This window comes from Stegodyphus dumicola, chromosome 1, assembly GCF_044657685.1.
Source record: "Stegodyphus dumicola isolate Sdum_Otavi_A_Nest chromosome 1, ASM4465768v1".
Taxonomy (NCBI): Eukaryota; Metazoa; Arthropoda; class Arachnida; order Araneae; family Eresidae; genus Stegodyphus; species Stegodyphus dumicola.
In genome coordinates, this window is record NC_140768.1 from 84,251,688 (window position 1) to 84,268,570 (window position 16,883).

A 16,883-nucleotide genomic window follows, 5' to 3' on the forward strand; every position below is an offset into this window, starting at 1 on the left:
TAAATAATGGTGCGATAAAAAAGGAACTAGTATGTATTAATGTTAAAATACTAATCCGATATGAAATAAAAGCATATATATATTTTAAAAACGCCTCCCATAAGGGAAAGTGGTAAAGGACTCTGAATTCCGTACCGAAGGGCCCGGGTTCGAATTTCGGAGAAGGCATGGCTGTAAATTATCTGTCCCTTCATAGTAGGCAATGGTGTTCCACCTATCAGGTGCCTCCACAATAAAGTGCCCGTTGGGAAAAATATTTTTGAAAACAAAGTATTAAATTTCAGAAACATTAATCAGAAAGCACTTGCAATAAAATACATGAAAATGGGATGCAAAATAAACATTTTTCTTTTACAAATGTTTTCGAGTTGAATAAAAAGAAATTATAAAACACTCACCAGAACCAAATTTGAAGATGAAAACAGGTAGTCGACAAATGTCATTTTGCAGTTTACAAAACTTATACTGGTGACAGCAAGAAATGTCAAGCTTAGTAATATGTACCATGAATGACGGACAGCTAATAATCTGAAATATAAAGGAAGGAATATTTTTCAGATCCTTTAAAAACATAATTTACCTTATTCTAAAACGAATAATTAAAAAACATGTAAGGTTTTTAAAGGAGTACATTTTAGGTATCTGTTGTTTTCAGAAACATTTTTCTGTGTTGCTATCATTAGATGCTGAATGAGGAAACGAAAGAAAACGGTGCAAGTACAAAATATAATTTTTAAAGTTAAAAATACAGATCTTTAAATTAAATATCATCTCGCGAAGAGCTATCTAATTTCGAGTTTATCAACGGAAAGTTAGTAAGTTTTATAAAATGTCACTGGAAAGGAACAGGGTGTTTGGAAAAGATGAATAAGCTTTATTCCTTTATATTTGAAATTACAAAAATCGCTGAGACAACACATATGATTTGTTTAAGCCAATTTCATTACTGTAGTCAAAGAAGATTATGTGAAAAGGAAATTTTTGAATGGCATTTTAGAGAATAAAAATCTCAGATAGCAAAGTAAAGTATTCATCATGCTTTAAATAGTTAAAAAGTCAATATTTCAAACAAAATAATCACCGAAGTACACAGAACAAATGTTTCCAAGAACAATAAGACGACAAGCTACAATTTTAATGAAACCGTGGATTTTTGTGAAACTCTATTTCAATGCAATAGAGTTGAAATTTTGTATGCATTTTTCTAGGTAAATCCTATTCTATTCAAAACAGTCTTATTCTAATGTTTGTTTAATAAAACAAACAGATTTTGTCCCTATTTCTACCTAAATTTGTTTAAATGACTTGAATTTAAAAGCATAAACGAATAACCCATGTCGGCAAATTCGTTCTCGAATATTTCAGTGAATTATTCGCGCACAAAAATCTAACTTTCAGTTCCCAAACTGAAAGGTAACGACTATTTTTTACTGCGGTGGATTTTTAACTCATAGACATCACATAAAAAACCCTGTACTAGCAATCCTTCCCACCCTCTTCCAGAGTTAGACTGTTCTGATGAAATTCCGAGCCTTATTTTAAGAAACGTTGTAATTTGAAGAATCAATCTATAATTTTGTATTTAAAGAAATAAATCCCGGAGGCAGTTTAGACCGTTTTAGAATCGTTTTTACACCATTTACCCTGTAAATTTACACCACTTACCCTGTAAATTCTCAAGCTGTAAATCAAGTCTCAAGCTGTAAATGAAGCAGTTGATAACACCTTGTGACAACATTCTAAAAGCGAGAAATTTAATGTCGCTGTATGTGATTTAGGTCAGGACCTTTGCTGGTGACACCATTTCTTCCAATTTCCTCCAGAAAATTGTGGACACTTTGAACTGTGTGTGACACTGCGTTATTATGCATAAACGTAAAGTCCTATTCAACAAGCTCTCAAGGAAAGCCTCTCACAAGTTTCATGATTCTGATCGTTGTAACGCTACGCAGTCACAATGCCTGCATCGAAGATATACACTGACGTGCGATGGTCCAAAATAACTTCTTCGTCAGAAAAGAATTCCACTTTTACAAAAGTAGCCAATTTCTTTAATATGCGAAATAATAAAATATGTATATCTCTCTGTAGACGAAGACTCAGAGAGAATAACACTGTGTAGTAAATCAAAACTCATCCTCGAAGAAGACATTGCACGACCTTGCAGTGTCCCATAATGGGGTGTTCAGCTGCACAAAATATGAGCTTTCTTCTGCAGTCTTTAGAAGGAACCAGATACCGTTGGTCGCCGAACGTCTAGCTGTCGTCTCTCTGTAGCGTCATGCATGTAATTGAGTTGTGGCTCTTGGATAGCCTTGGTGGGGCCTTGCGGTGATGGTACCCGTAGCATGAAATTGGTGCCATAACCCCAAAGACAATCTTTAAAAACCGAACGATTTCGTTAAAAGTGGGCAGTCTTAAAGCTTATCACAAACCATCAACTAAACCGTGGTTCTCAATCATTTTTGCTCCATGCATCTCTTTCAGCACTGCTAGATGATCACTAACCTCTCTCTTTTCCCAAACTCAAAAAATACACGTATATTTATTTAAATTTAAATATTTTTTAAGTGTTTTATAAATTAAACAAGAAAAGTATGGAAAATGTTGATAAATGCCAGTAATAGAAAAAAATAGTTTTGTAACCATAAAATAAAACAAAGTTATTAACAGATAAATAAAAGACTGACGCATGTTTCCTCAAATACGAGTAGTATTTCTACCTGGTTGAGAACCTCTGATCAAAAGGATTGCAAGAACTCACTTAAACTGAAATCAGCCAATCTTGTGAGTTTTCCTGCGAAGAAATACAATTCTATACACGATATTCATGGGTTCGGAATCCGGTAACTTTCACATTTTGTTAAATATTGTATCTTTTTAAACTTTCAACAAGCACTACGCGTTGACATTACATTTACTGTTCCCAAAATTACATATAGCGCCAATGTTTTTTGAATATTCGTGGTAGCAGTTCTGACCCATTTAAAAATATGTTTGTATTTATTTTTGAATACCAGTGTACTTTTGCTCTTTAAAGAGAACCCCGTTTCGAAATCTCTGGAAAGCGATGTAATTTCTCATTATACAAACGCCAAAAAAGGATGATCTTTGTTAAATTTTACATATGTTTATAAACTTTTTCCTGAAAAATGATTTCAAACATTTGCATAATCACCAGCCAAAGGAATATATTTGCTTAAGGCATGAATTAATGCCTTCGCCAAATTTGCATTATTAACTACAGACTTCCGCACTTTACAACTAGTATTTCATCACTGAGGATTACTTCATGGACATAAACATTCTATAATTATAAAATTCTGCAGAAGTAACAATGAAACAGAAAACAGTAACAGAAAACGTATCTCACTTCACTTCGAAATTGCTGGCATGATTCTGATTATCCTCCGCTTGTACTATACTTAGATTCTGCTTCAGTGCTACACTGAAGCCACTCTGGATCTAGAAATAAGAATTTTTTGAATATGCACCTTAGATTAATAAATTCAAAGAAATTTCAAATAAAAAAATTCATGAGACATACAGTCAAGTAATGTGCATTTACCAATGGAGATTTTAGTTTTTCTGCTCTTTCGTCTAAATGATCGAAATATATTTCTAAACCGTAAGATGTTGAATTTTAAAATGAATTTTACTTCTAAAATATTAAAACATATTGTCGTATTTGGGATTTATTAAAGATTTATACTTAATTAAAATATTTAGTTAGTTTTTTATATTAGTAGTTTAAGAAATTTTGATTAATTTAATAGGCCTTAATTCAAGATTCAGATACGGGCCATGCATGTATGTAGGTATACACGCATATAATTTCTTTTATATTTAATAAACATGTAAAGATGATGAAATCAGTACACTGTGTGGATAGTAAAATATATTAGTATGAAGATGAATCATTAGTTTAGAGCAAAATTGCACTGAGCTCAGTTACCACTAAGCAACCCGACTTTCACTAGTTCCAAATGTGATAGAGAAAATAGTTATCATGTATTAAAACAAAGGTACTTTATTATATTCGGATATAAAACTCTACTAATAAAAAGCTTATCGGAAGCCCAAAATAACAGGCCAACTAATTAAAAAGCTACTTACATGATTTACATTTGGTAAAAAGTCATTAGAATGACATGCTACTGTTTACTAACTTCTAACATAAATTTCGTTTCCGAGGAAAATTTACAAGAAAATTAATCGAAAGACATAATACATTATTCGTCTCTAAAGCTCAATTTCTTAGGTTTGGACTCTAACATTTGCACTTTACTTAAGTTTAGGTGTTGTAAGTTATCGTTTTAGTTTTTTAATGAGATAGTTTAAATTAATCAGCTTTCCTATCCTCCTCATTTACATTTCCCTGCCAGAATGTCAATTTCTTAGTCGCGTGACATACAGATGAGGTAGAAAAATGGGAGTATATAAAGGAAGGATTTAGACGACTTATAGAGTTCATCATTTTTATTCTGTTAAATTAAGTGAACGGGGAACCTAGTGAAGTGCTAAGCGAATGCTCGCTTAAGTCCATTAACTGAGAGTGCAAACTCAGGAAGAGTTAATTACCCTTTATTCACTAAAAATGAGATTAACAGTCGGCCCCTTTCTTTGGGCATACAGCAAAGCCTCCACTTGGGCTTAAACTCAAAATGTAAGAAATAAGAATAACTAATAACTAATTAAAGAGATTTAGCCGAAGCTAAAACAATTCTAAAATAGTTGGACAATTCTAAAACAGTTGGACAATTCTAAAATAGTTAATATTTAATTAACTAGCGAACTATCAAAAGGCGAGTAATACGGCCCAGCGTAACAACAGCTTAGAGAGACATAGCCTAAAGAGAAAACCGCGCTACTCCTAATCTTAACTCTCTCTGTCGAACTTGACTTAAATACTACTCTCTTCCTCATTTTCATTTAACGCGATCCTAAAAACTCATTCTGGTAGGGAGTTGTAAGTTGAAACTATAGGTTTTGGGCTTCCCTGTTCCGAGAACTAGCTCACTACAGGTCGACTCTGCCTTCGGGCACGTCGTGGAGGTTCAACCTCCACTATTACCCTCCAGCAGAGCCGCGCACCACCTGGATACGTCACCAGGCAGCACCGGTCGTCAATTGCTCCTGCCAGTCGCTCGGGCGAGCCCGTCGCGGCGGGACATTACCCAGCGACCCCGGGGGAAATCCCCACGGGTTACTAGCACCACGCCGCGCTAGGACGTGCCAGACTCCGAGGCCGGCCAATAAGTGACCTTTCCCAGAGCCTTCAGAACCACCAAGTTCATAAATTTTATACCCCCGTGGCCGAGACTGCCTAGGTACAGATCCTAGCCAGTAGCTTCGCAGAATTCTCTACGTCGACCCCCGGGGGGGTGTAAGTTGAAACTAGATAAGATAGGAAAGATGCATTAACTTAAAAATAACTGTTATAAAATTAAAATATACCTTACAGGTTGAATCAGAGTTTGTTTCGCCTGCTGAAGATCGCATTGCTAAATTGATTTTATTTTTAATAGTACTTAGCGGCGTTGCGTTATTCTAGCCATTAGCCTTGTTACGCCAACATTAGCTCACAGCTAACTTGTGCGTTACCTAATTGTGCTGCTATTAGGGTAACTTACTTTTCTTAGTTTTAGTTAACTCATTACTTTTGATTTAAGCCATAGCTGTTGGATTTGTGCGCACAAGTTGTTTCTTTATTGGCTTTTATTGAAGTCAAACAAAATGGTCCTTTATTTACTCTTCACTACCTTTTCACTATTTCCGTGGTACTTACATATTGATAATTCACTATGAAGTGTTTACAACGTTTCGTGCATTTTATGCTTGGAATGGAAATGAAATGTTATGGCGTAATTACTGGTTTTATTATAAGAAAACAGTATAGTCTATTTTTTGCAGTTCTCGATAAGGTTTTGAAAAGAAGTATTTTCTTAATGGTATTTATGTGTGCTGTTATTTCTTTAGAACAATTCGAATGATTTTCCACCTGGCTCTCTTAATTTTTCCAAGTGCTTTTTCTTTCCAGCATATGCAAAAGCTTTTCCCCATTTTTCGTTATGCCTTTTATACTATATTTCGTTGATATTATTTCAAATGAACATTCCAGATAAGCAGGGAGCTTACGTACCTGTAAGCTTAAATTAAAATTGAACTTAAAAGCAAAATAGAAAATAAGAAAATATTTTTGAAAAAAAAAAAAAATTAAACTTGAAACAGATATAAGGAAAACTTATACAAGGTAACCTGAACAGGCAAATATACAATTAAAATAAACAGCTCAAAAGCTGCTAGTAAAAAAAAATAACATTATTTTAAGGGTAAGACCTATTAAATCAAAGAATAAAAACTTTTGCTAAAAAGGAAAATAAAAAAAGACACAAAATGGGTTCTTCTTACACCATAGGCAAAGAAAAATAGAAGAAAAAAAGGCTGACATACCTGCGTCTATTGCGATTGCCTTCTTAGATTAAAGTGAGCAAAAATCGCGAAAAACGGTTGCCAGAATTAGATGGAGTCGAAAGAATAGAAAAGCAATCAAATTTTACCAACTGGGTGAGATGACGTAATAGAGAACAAACCTAATTTTGCAGTAGCCAATGGAACTAAACGCTCTGTGGAGAAAAAAACTAAGGGGGGCAGTGAAGGAAGAAGAAGAAGAAGGCAACTCTTACAAAATGGCGTCTTGTTTAAGACTAAGTCGTTTTTGAAAGTGAAAATGTAAACAAAATGGCGAAAATCAAAGAAATTGCTAATAGCGAATTAGCGAATTTTTACTTTCCTCTTCTTTGCGAATATATATATATATATATCTGTGCATGTTCCTCGCATTGCGGTAAAACGGTATCACTTAGAACCATCAGATACTGAAATACCTATTTCATCACTCGAACCTGTACACCTCGACGGCCAAATTTGAATTTGGAATTATTTTATTGCATATTTTGTGCAAATTTAATAAGATTTTAATTAATGATTTCAGCGATTTGAAAGATCTCTTGCCATTTGCCAAATCGTAAGATATTTACGTTTCATATTTAATTAGAAAACTCCGCAATTTAAAACAAATCTGTTACTACTCGAAAAAAAGTAGGATATTTGTTTTTCAGATTTAATCAATAAACTGAGCTATTTAAGTGAAATTTTGTTGCCGCTGTCTGAATCTCCACGTGCCAATGCAAAGCATAATATATTTAGTTAATAGTTCAAGCTTAAACTGTCTGTTAATGATTAAACTGTCTGTTAATGATTAATAAACTAAGCTATTAAACGCAGTTTTTCTTCTGTTTTATAGCTAATCTAGCAGCCGGCCTATGAAACTGCATTAGTTGAAGTTATTAAAAATACTAAACTATTTTGTTTTCCTATTTTTTTATAATAATTATCTTAGACTGCCAGCCGCGTATTGTTGAACAACAATATTATTCCTGTCCCGACATTCTCTGTTTTTGTAATTTTTCTAGTTGTAGCTTAACCGCAATTATGCTTCAATAATCATTCCTTATCTAGAGGTTTGGGCATGCTTGGAAAGGTAACAGTTTATTGATTTCCTGGGGCAAAGCATGTAAGTGGTTTCTTAAATCCTAGTCCACTGGTACTTATACAGAACCGTGCATAAATTTATGTATTTCTAAGTTAAAGCAGTTATGTTTGAGATGATAAAATTTATTAACTAGCCCCATTCCAGTGATCAAATGCATATGGTCCACCGCTCCTGACAATTCTGGAAGCATTGGAAGAGTTTATTTTCGACATTTTTGTTAAATGATGCCGTCACCTTATTCTGGACAATATGATTTATCTGAAGTTACCAATCCCTCAGAACCATGCTGAGAAGATAGGATACCGTGTTCAATTTGTTAGAAATCAGACATGTGTACACTTGTCGCGATGTGGTAAGGGCTTTTCTAATCAAACAGATTCGAACTTTTTTCTTTCCCTCAGACACCCTTTTGATTTTCTTGTACGAAGTAAAGGAAGTGCAGTCAAATCCAGTAAATTGGAACACCCGATAATCGGAGCAGTAAAAAATCCCATGTACATAAGCCTAATATTATTCGCTTATTTGGACCAAAATTCCATTTAATCGGATCAAAAAAAAAAAAAAAAAAAAAAAAAAAAAAAAAAAAAAAAAGTGACAGCGAGTAAGAAACAGAAGCCACAAGTCGGCCGCGTACAACGGATGTACAGGTGGTCCGCCACATATGGGAGGATCTGTAGCTGCGCTCCCAAGGAGAGTGATTTATGAAAGGTCAGGAATTCCAAAGTGCATGACAATGATCGATGGGGCCCTTAATGAATGGTTTGTCATTGTTACTGGACGATCTGTGCGAGTAAGCGGCCCAATGTTAAAATGCAAAGCAGAAAAACTCGCTAAAAAGCTGGGCCACGATGACTTTGAAGCTTCGGACGGTTGGTTGTCTCAATAAAAATCTAGACATGACATAAAATTCAAGAAAGCACATGGCGAGAAAGAAAGTGCTGATAGTGCAAATGTTGAAGAATGGAAATCAACAAAAGTGCCCATGCTTCTTGAAAACTTTTCAGCAAATGACATCTACAATGCTGATGAAACTGAGCTGTATTATCGTGCTACACCGGACGGCTCGTTAAGTTACGAATATGTTGGACTCTTGGGCTCCAACAAACCGATGGATCGCGTAACTATCTTGTGTTGCTCTAACATGTCAGGAGCGGACAAGAGTAAGGTGTTCGTTATAGGAAATAGCACTAAGCCTTGCTGCTTTAAAGGACTTAAAATGGACAGTTTACCAGTTGTGTATCGTGCGTGGACAGAAATGCGTGGATGACCTCTGAACTTTTTAAAAAAAGGTAGAAAGACTGGGACAGAGAGCTACAACGCCAGTCGAGAAAAGTGCTGCTTCTTATTGACAATTGTGCAGCACATCCTATGTTAGATTGTTTGAAGAACATCCAACTGAAATTTCTACCTCCCAGCTTTGGTCATACCATAGCTTTGGTCTAGCCAATGGACATGGGCATCATCAAAAATTTGAAGACCCTTTATCGTGCAATGCTGGTTAATTACATCCGTGAAGCAACTGAAGAAAGTTTTCTGACCTCATCGTCAAAAGCCAGCGAAGTCAGTGCAAAGGTCAGCATCTTACAAGCAGTTACATTTGTGGCCAACAGTTGACGAAAAGTGAGTAGTGAGAAAATTCAGAACTGTATTTCTCACTGTGGCTTTAAGCACTCGGTTTGGGAGGTGGATGTGGACATGCTCATTGAAAGTGAAAATGATGATGTGCATGTGGAACTTCAACAGGTACAAAATTGCGAACAATTTTTATCCATCGACAACGAGCTTCAATGCTACGATGAAAATGAAGATTACGACGCTGCAATAGTTGCTCGAGTTGCAGCAAAACACACGACAGCATCGGAAGACCAAGAAAGTGATGATAATGATGCCGCTAATAATTTGATGCAAGTGACAACACAAGATGCGAGGAAATGCATTGAACCTTTGCGTCGGTATTTCATGCAGGAAGGAAAGTCCCATTGCTCCGTTAGATGTTGTGGCTATTTCGTTCACGTGCAATCCGGCAAGCGAACGCGTCAGATGACATTGGATAAGTTCTTCAAATGTTGACTGGAACTTGGTAAGAACTTGTTTTTATTGTGCTTCGCATGCTGAGTATCGTGGAGATCATTTCTTAAAATTTGTTTCTAAATTAATTTTCTCAATGAAAAAAGTTCGACTGTAGTTCTTGTTTCTACATGTATGTTCGCCATACGTGTGTACCGCACATGAAAAGTCATAATTACAGTTAAGTACATGATTTACATGTATATTTACTGTTTGCTACATATAGGACGCCGCGTCTTACAAGATAGGACATGTTCGTGTAATCGGACCAGCCGGTTGTTAGGACCAAAATGATCGCTTCCCGATGGGGTTCTATTAATCGGAATCAACTGTATTGCAATCAAGAAAAATTCCGGGTATCATATCTCAATAAAAATGTCCATTTTGTCGGATTCTGGATGCACGATTTTCTTATGACATCTGTACGTAAGGACAGAATAAATGCCTCATTTTCCCACAACGAATCATAAAACTGATTTAAAATGGATTCAAAAGAGATTTTTCCGTGGCGTCTGTACCTACATACGTATGTATCTCGCGTAATTCAAAAACAAGTAGCCTCAGAACGGTGAAAATTTGTATATAGGATTGCTATAACATTTAGTTGTGCACCTCAATTTTTGGTTGGAACCTCAGCCGCCATGTATATATATCCACTCTGTTACTTCGTGAGCTCAGTTTTTTATTCTAATGTATTGGTAAATTGTGCATTGTTTGCTTTTCAAATTATTGAATTATGTTGTTCTTATCTTCCGGTTAAGGTTTTTATGCATTTAGTTAATATGCATGCGATAGTTATAGAATTACATACAATTTAAAAGTTGTTTCAGTGCGACTAAGCCTAATTTTTTTTTACCACAGCAGCCACATTTGTTTTCATTTGAAACTTAGCAGAATTGTTAATTAGTCTTTCTGCACCTTCAGTGTTTTTTTGCCAAGTGGGAACAAAAGGAAACTTTTAGTTCTGTGCACCGAAAAATCTGCCTTTTTGCTTGCGGGCCGAATTACTTGTTTTCGCGCAGAAACTCTAATTTCAATTGTAATTTTTTTTATTGTTTTAACTGCATTTTGTGTTTTATGTTTTTTTATATTCTTCGTTTTTACTTCCCTGTACGAAGTAGAAAGGAAGTATTGTAATCGCGAAAAGTTTCAGGCAGCATATATTAACGAAAATATCCATTTTGACCGCTTTCGAATGCAATTTAACGACGTTTTTGCGTGATACCTGTACGTAAGGACAGAATAAAATACTCTTTTCCTCCAAAAAAATTATAAATTGCTTTAAAATGAGTTCTGAAGAGAATTTTTCGTGGCGTCTGTACAAACGTATGTACGTACGTACGTATCTCGCATAACTCAAAAACGAGTAGCCTCAGAACGTTGAAGTTTTGTATATAGGACTGCTATGACATGTAAATGTGCACCACGTATTCTGGTTGCAATCGGCCGCAAAAAACGTATATAAATATATTTATAAAAATATCCACTCTGTTACCCGGCTCAGTGATGTCAGTTTCTTTGCTGTAAATTGATGTTTGTAAATTGTACATTTTTTGCTTTAAAAATGATTGAATCATGTTGTTCTTATCTTCCGGTTAAGGTTTTTATGCCTTTAGTAAATCTGTATGAAATATTTTTAGAATTATCAACAATTTTAAAGTTGTTTAAGTGCCGCTAAGCCTAATAAAATTTCTGATGGCGGCCATTGCTTGTTTACATTTGAAACAGCAGAATAGTAGATTTGTTGCCAATCTATAGAAAGTAAGCTTCGCAATAACAAAGATAAAGCCTTCATTTATTATAGAGAATTAAATCATGCTTAATCCTTTCTGGAATTTATTCGAGGAAATAAGTGTTTAAGATTTACTTCATAATTTTAATACAGGCATCTTGAGTTTTAATGTATTCTTGCCTTGCCGCAAAGTGAGAATTGAATTAATTGAATGAGAAATACTGAATCGCCTGTGAAAAACTGTTTCTTTTTTGTTTTGTTTGCTTAATTTCTTTTATACATCGTTCTAGCTTTATTATAGTATTTGAATAGAACATGTGGCAACGATTAGATAATTCTTTAAATGATATAAATTTTGTGCATTTTGAGTTATAATATGAACGAAATATAATACTGTTAAGTGAACCTAGCGCCAGAGTGTCGCTATGGTAAACAAACAGAGTGAATTTTAAAGAATGCATTTATTCTATTAATGTTTATGCGATGTCGGTGAAGTAGATTTAATTCACTCCAATAAGTTTAGTTTAAATGAAATGCAAGAAAAAATGCGTATAATTTAATATTCCGTACAAGGAAGTCATGTGGTGTACACACAGATGTTTTATTAAGATATTTTGAGTTCTTATATATTTCTGCCTTGCCGCGAAGTGAGAACTGAATTAATTGAATGAGAAACAATATATCTCTTTTGAAATTCGAGGATATACATGTTTCGTATTAGCAGCAAATATTGTAGCTAGTCTGTCTTGGACAGAGGAGAATATTTATTAGTAGCACATGCGCATTAGGTAAGCGGCACTGAACCGTCTGTGAAAAACTCTTTCTTTATTAAGATCACAACTCTTTCTTTATTGAATCTTCTCTTCTTTCTTTATTTATGTGAAAAACTCTTTCTTTATTTATATCACACCGAATAAATATTAATTTAGAAGTTAAACAATAAAAATAAGCTTTGTATTTTCAAATTTTCACAGGACTAGTTTCGATGGTTTCACCGAACCATCATCCTCAGCTGCAAAAGCGCAAATAAACGAGAGAAGATATAATGATTAGATAACATAAGAAAGCCTTGACAGGAGATAAGCCACTGGCGCCATCTGTTGATGAAACCAGAACTAAAACATAAATTCTTTAAAGGCTGAAGGCAAAGATTAATTGGAATTAGGGTTGTTTACTAGAACAGAAAGATTTTTTTGCATGTGAAATGCGTCTAGAAAATCCAGTTCGCCAATGGAAGATGTTTTTTGATTAATTTTTTTTCTGCACTTTTCAGCACTTTCAATTTTTCTGCTGCCAAAATTATTCAAAAAACATCTTCCTTTGGTGAACTGGATTTTCTAGACGCATTTAACATTCAAAAAAATCTTTCTGTTCTAGTTAGCGACCCTAATTCCAATCCATGGTAAATAAATGTAGTGAATTCTGAAGAGCGTATTTATTTTATTGCGGTTTATGCGCTATCGACGAAGTCGATATAATTCAATTCAAAAAGTTTAAATGAAATGCAGGAACAAAATGCGTATAGTTTAATATTCTGTACAAGGAAGTCATGTGGTGTATACATCAGATTTTTTTTCAAAAAGCGGCATTTCTTTCGAATGGTAAAACACTACCTTAACTCCATTCGTACTATAGCACGAAATATGCTATTCCAGACGACGTCATTTAAAATGTTTGTTTCTACAGAGAGCGCAAATGTAACATTTAAAGCAAATGTAACAGTAAAGTTTTATGCGCATGACAGGATTTTCATTGAAACATTTTAAAGAGAAGAACACGCTCTTAGTTTTCATTTCACATGCAATGGGTCTTTACAATTTTTCTAATGCTATTTTATTTATGATGTTTAGAAAAACAAAGGAGGTAATATCTCACGTTACTCTTTGATATCATACGAACCCTTATAAATAAATTGCTATATATTTTTTTAAAGAAAGAAGGCGTTTATTTGTGTATACCTTTGTTTTTATGTGCTTTTGTCGAGTGGTGTATTACCTTATTTATTAATTATTTATTAGTGCATTTGACAGGGCCCTTTATTATGGAATTATATAGCCACTTTTTCCATGTGTTTATTTCGTGTACTATTTTGATGAGTTTTGAATTCTGACTAGATGTAGGAATTCTAAGGATAACTCAACACGAGAAAGAGATATAATACCATCTTATTTTCTAAGCTCTAGAAGTTACGTTTCTGGAAGATTCGAGAAGCGCTTACTTTCTACCCTATGGGAAGTTATAAATGCTACTCCGTACAAAAGCTTAAGTTTAGAGTAATGCGTGAGTGCGTATTACTACAGAACATGCCGCTTGATGATTTTCTACATTTGATTCTGCTTTGGAAACGAATTTGGTAATCTGTAACATATTTTGATTATCAAAGAGAATTTATGAAACTTTATTGAGCTCTTGATATTTATTTACTTTCTCTCCAGAACTGTTATTTACATAAAGTTAGAATAAAATATGAAATATTTCTCTTCAATTGGTTTAAGAAGACTCGCTGCGAAAGTATACACACGCAACAATGTCAGATAAATGCAAATTTAAATTATTCCTATCTGCATATTTGTTACTTCGCGACAGTAGGCGTTTCTTCATGGTATATATAGCGTCAGTTACATTCTCATCACTACTAAAATTGTGACACTGTAATTCTGCACTTTCGAGAAATGCTATTCCGCAGAAAGAAATGACGAAAACGGTGTTTGTCGATATGAAAATTTTAAATTGAAGTGTTTTTTTTTTTTTTTTTTTCTTTTTCTCCAAACTGTGTCAGATTCTAGTTTTCATTAAAGATTTTGTTTCTGTTCGGTAACAAATACCTTATTTGAAAAATATGCAATCTAATCTCAGAATGTTTCGAATTTTATTGTTTAATTCTTTTTTCTCGTTAGATTTGTTTTAACACTGTGTAAGGAAAAAGTCACAACGTTTGCTGGATACAGAAGTGGCAACATGTATTTCCTTGAAGAAACAGGGGCTAAGTGTAGTTTTTTGAAAGGATGAATATGAATATTCTTTCAACATTCAAATGAAATATATATATATATATATATATATATATATATATATATATGCTACAGGGGAATACCGATTATAAAATAAAGGATAAGTTCAAAAAAAGATTTATATAAATAGCCGCTGTAAAATAATAAAGAAACTTTCATAAAATGAAGGTTTAGAAGCTGCAGCATTCGAAAAGTTTCTGATCAGCGCAGTAAAAAAAAATCACTTCGTTGGAACTCGAAGAATTATTTGATAGACATGAGGACAATCAGATTTTTATGGCTTGCAAAATCGTGTACTGAAGATTTTATTTCTGTGAATCTTTTTAAAAGCTTTCCGAGAAATTTTAATTGAAATTATTCTCAGAAATAAAGATTAAATTTCAATTCAAATCCTATTTCTCGCATCCATGACCATTCTCAGAGCAAATAAGGGCTTATGTCATTATAGGGTACCTATTAAATACTTATAATAGTTATGAGAATTTCCTACATAAGATTTCAAAACTCACTTGCCATAATTTCGTAAAATGGACAAAGTTCTTGGTCCACAATTTGCAGCTTGTTTACTCTGTGCATATTTTAACTCTTTAGCAATTTTTTCTTTATTCCATGATTTCAGAATGGAATCTTGGTTATACACATTTCTTTTTATGCGATATTCAATAACTATGTCTGACCCAAGTCTCAGAGAACTTTTTTATAATTCCCATTTTGCTTAAACAGTTGTTGTTTTTGTTCATTTTGTTTTAAAGAATATTTTACAATATTTAAATTTCAAAAGGTGCAGTTGGGAATATTTTTCTCCAAATAATTTTTCAAAAAAATATTTTAGATTAGTTTATGTTAGTTTATTTAAATATGAGTAGCATAGTATTATCTGTCGAAGTGGACGAATGCTTTCGTTAAAGAACTTTTTATAGAAAATCAGCTAGTATTCACGTTACATGGGAGAAAATCATGAAAAGCAGCGCCGTGCAACCAAACGCGTTCACTCGTGTTTGAACCTGGGTCGATACCAGTGTTCAATTGTCTTAATCGCATGGCAACTAGAAGTCCAAAAATGATTTAAGATCATAAACACTAGGCTCTAAGTAAATCCCTCCCTTGTGCGTTCACGTGGTGTAAGGGACTGAAACGCTCAACTAGCAGTTAGAAGATCCATGTTTGAGTCCCTGCGAAGACGTATACATTTTTAAATATTTTAGACTCCGATAAACCTAATATTCCCGCAGTGTGTACCCGAATTAAAATATGGTACATGGAAATTCGTAGCGTGGATTTGATTGACTGGGTATTGTCCTTCTCCCCAATCGTTCATTAAGTGGAGGGGAATGCAAGGAATTATCGCAAGCCATACGATTTCTAATACATGAGCTGACACGAACATAACTGTCAGAGCTAATTAATTAAAACATTTGTTTAGCCACTTCGTAGCGACCAAGAGTGATGGCGAAGAGAATACACAATATAAAGGTATTCCTGAAAGTTAACACAGCTGGTCAATAAAGCTTTTGTAGGACTATGTGTAAAGTTGCTTGATACGTAGCTGTTTGAAATATTCTAGTTTCAGATGAGCACTGCAATCATTCCAGTTTTTATTCTGGTAATCAAAATTAAATGATGATGAGAAAAAATATACTCACTAAGTTAAGGTTGCAGCCAATGCCCAATACTGTAATTATTTATGTTAATTAAATACTACAACTGAACACAAAGTTGCACTTCCGCGCATACGTTAGGGTCGGAAATATACAAATTCGGTGATTGACAATGTGGTGCGCAATAGACGCATGTTGCAAGTCCGGTCTGTTGTGTTGTTTTAAGTGAATGGGTTTCTGAGAGAGATCAATATTTAGAATTATGGCTCAAAGGCATCATTTAAGTGAAGATCAAAAGCTGCGAATAATTGGTAGAATAGCGGGAGGTCAAACACAAATGGAGGTCGTTCAAGATTTGAATATCCCTCAAAGTGTCATATCACGAATTTGGAGCAGATTTTAACCACTAAATCAATTGATAGATAGTCTGGTCAAAGACAACAAGAGCAAAAACTGCATCAGAAGACATATTTCTGCAGTTATCAGTTCAAAGAAACCTCAAAGCGACTAAGAGAGATCTCGTTTAGACCTTCAGGCTGCCATAGGAACTCGAATTAGCCTATTTACTTCTGCACGAAGGTTTAATGAGGTTGGACTGCATGCTAGAAAAAACAGTGGTTTGTGCCCTATTCACTACTGTTTCCAGAGAGGCCCTTAAACTGGTGCCGTCGTCATGTTCAATGAAGCCAAGACGACTAGACCCGAGTATTGTTTACCGAAGTGTCTAGATATAGTCTGAACACGCGTATACGTAATATAGTCTAGACGCGTCTTGATCTGGAAAAAAGGAAGAAACACGCAACTTGCCTTCCCTTGTCCATGATATATATCCCGTTTCCGAAATCGCGGTTCAATGACTTGGGGAGGAATCATGACAAACGGCCGCATCGACCACCATATCTTTTACGGACGTTCTGTAA

General features: G+C 34.4%; 1 protein-coding gene across 1 annotated transcript in view; it reads right to left on the bottom strand.

Moving 5' to 3' along the window:
• LOC118183124 (uncharacterized) overlaps positions 1 to 16,883 on the bottom strand; it is a 356,054-nt gene that overhangs the window by 37,100 nt on the left and 302,071 nt on the right. The window contains exons 25-26 of the mRNA XM_085817140.1: positions 3,374 to 3,465; positions 399 to 528 (exon numbers count right to left, since the gene is read on the bottom strand). Coding sequence (XP_085673266.1) covers positions 399 to 528; positions 3,374 to 3,465 — 222 coding nt within the window. The remainder of the gene's footprint in view (positions 1 to 398; positions 529 to 3,373; positions 3,466 to 16,883) is intronic.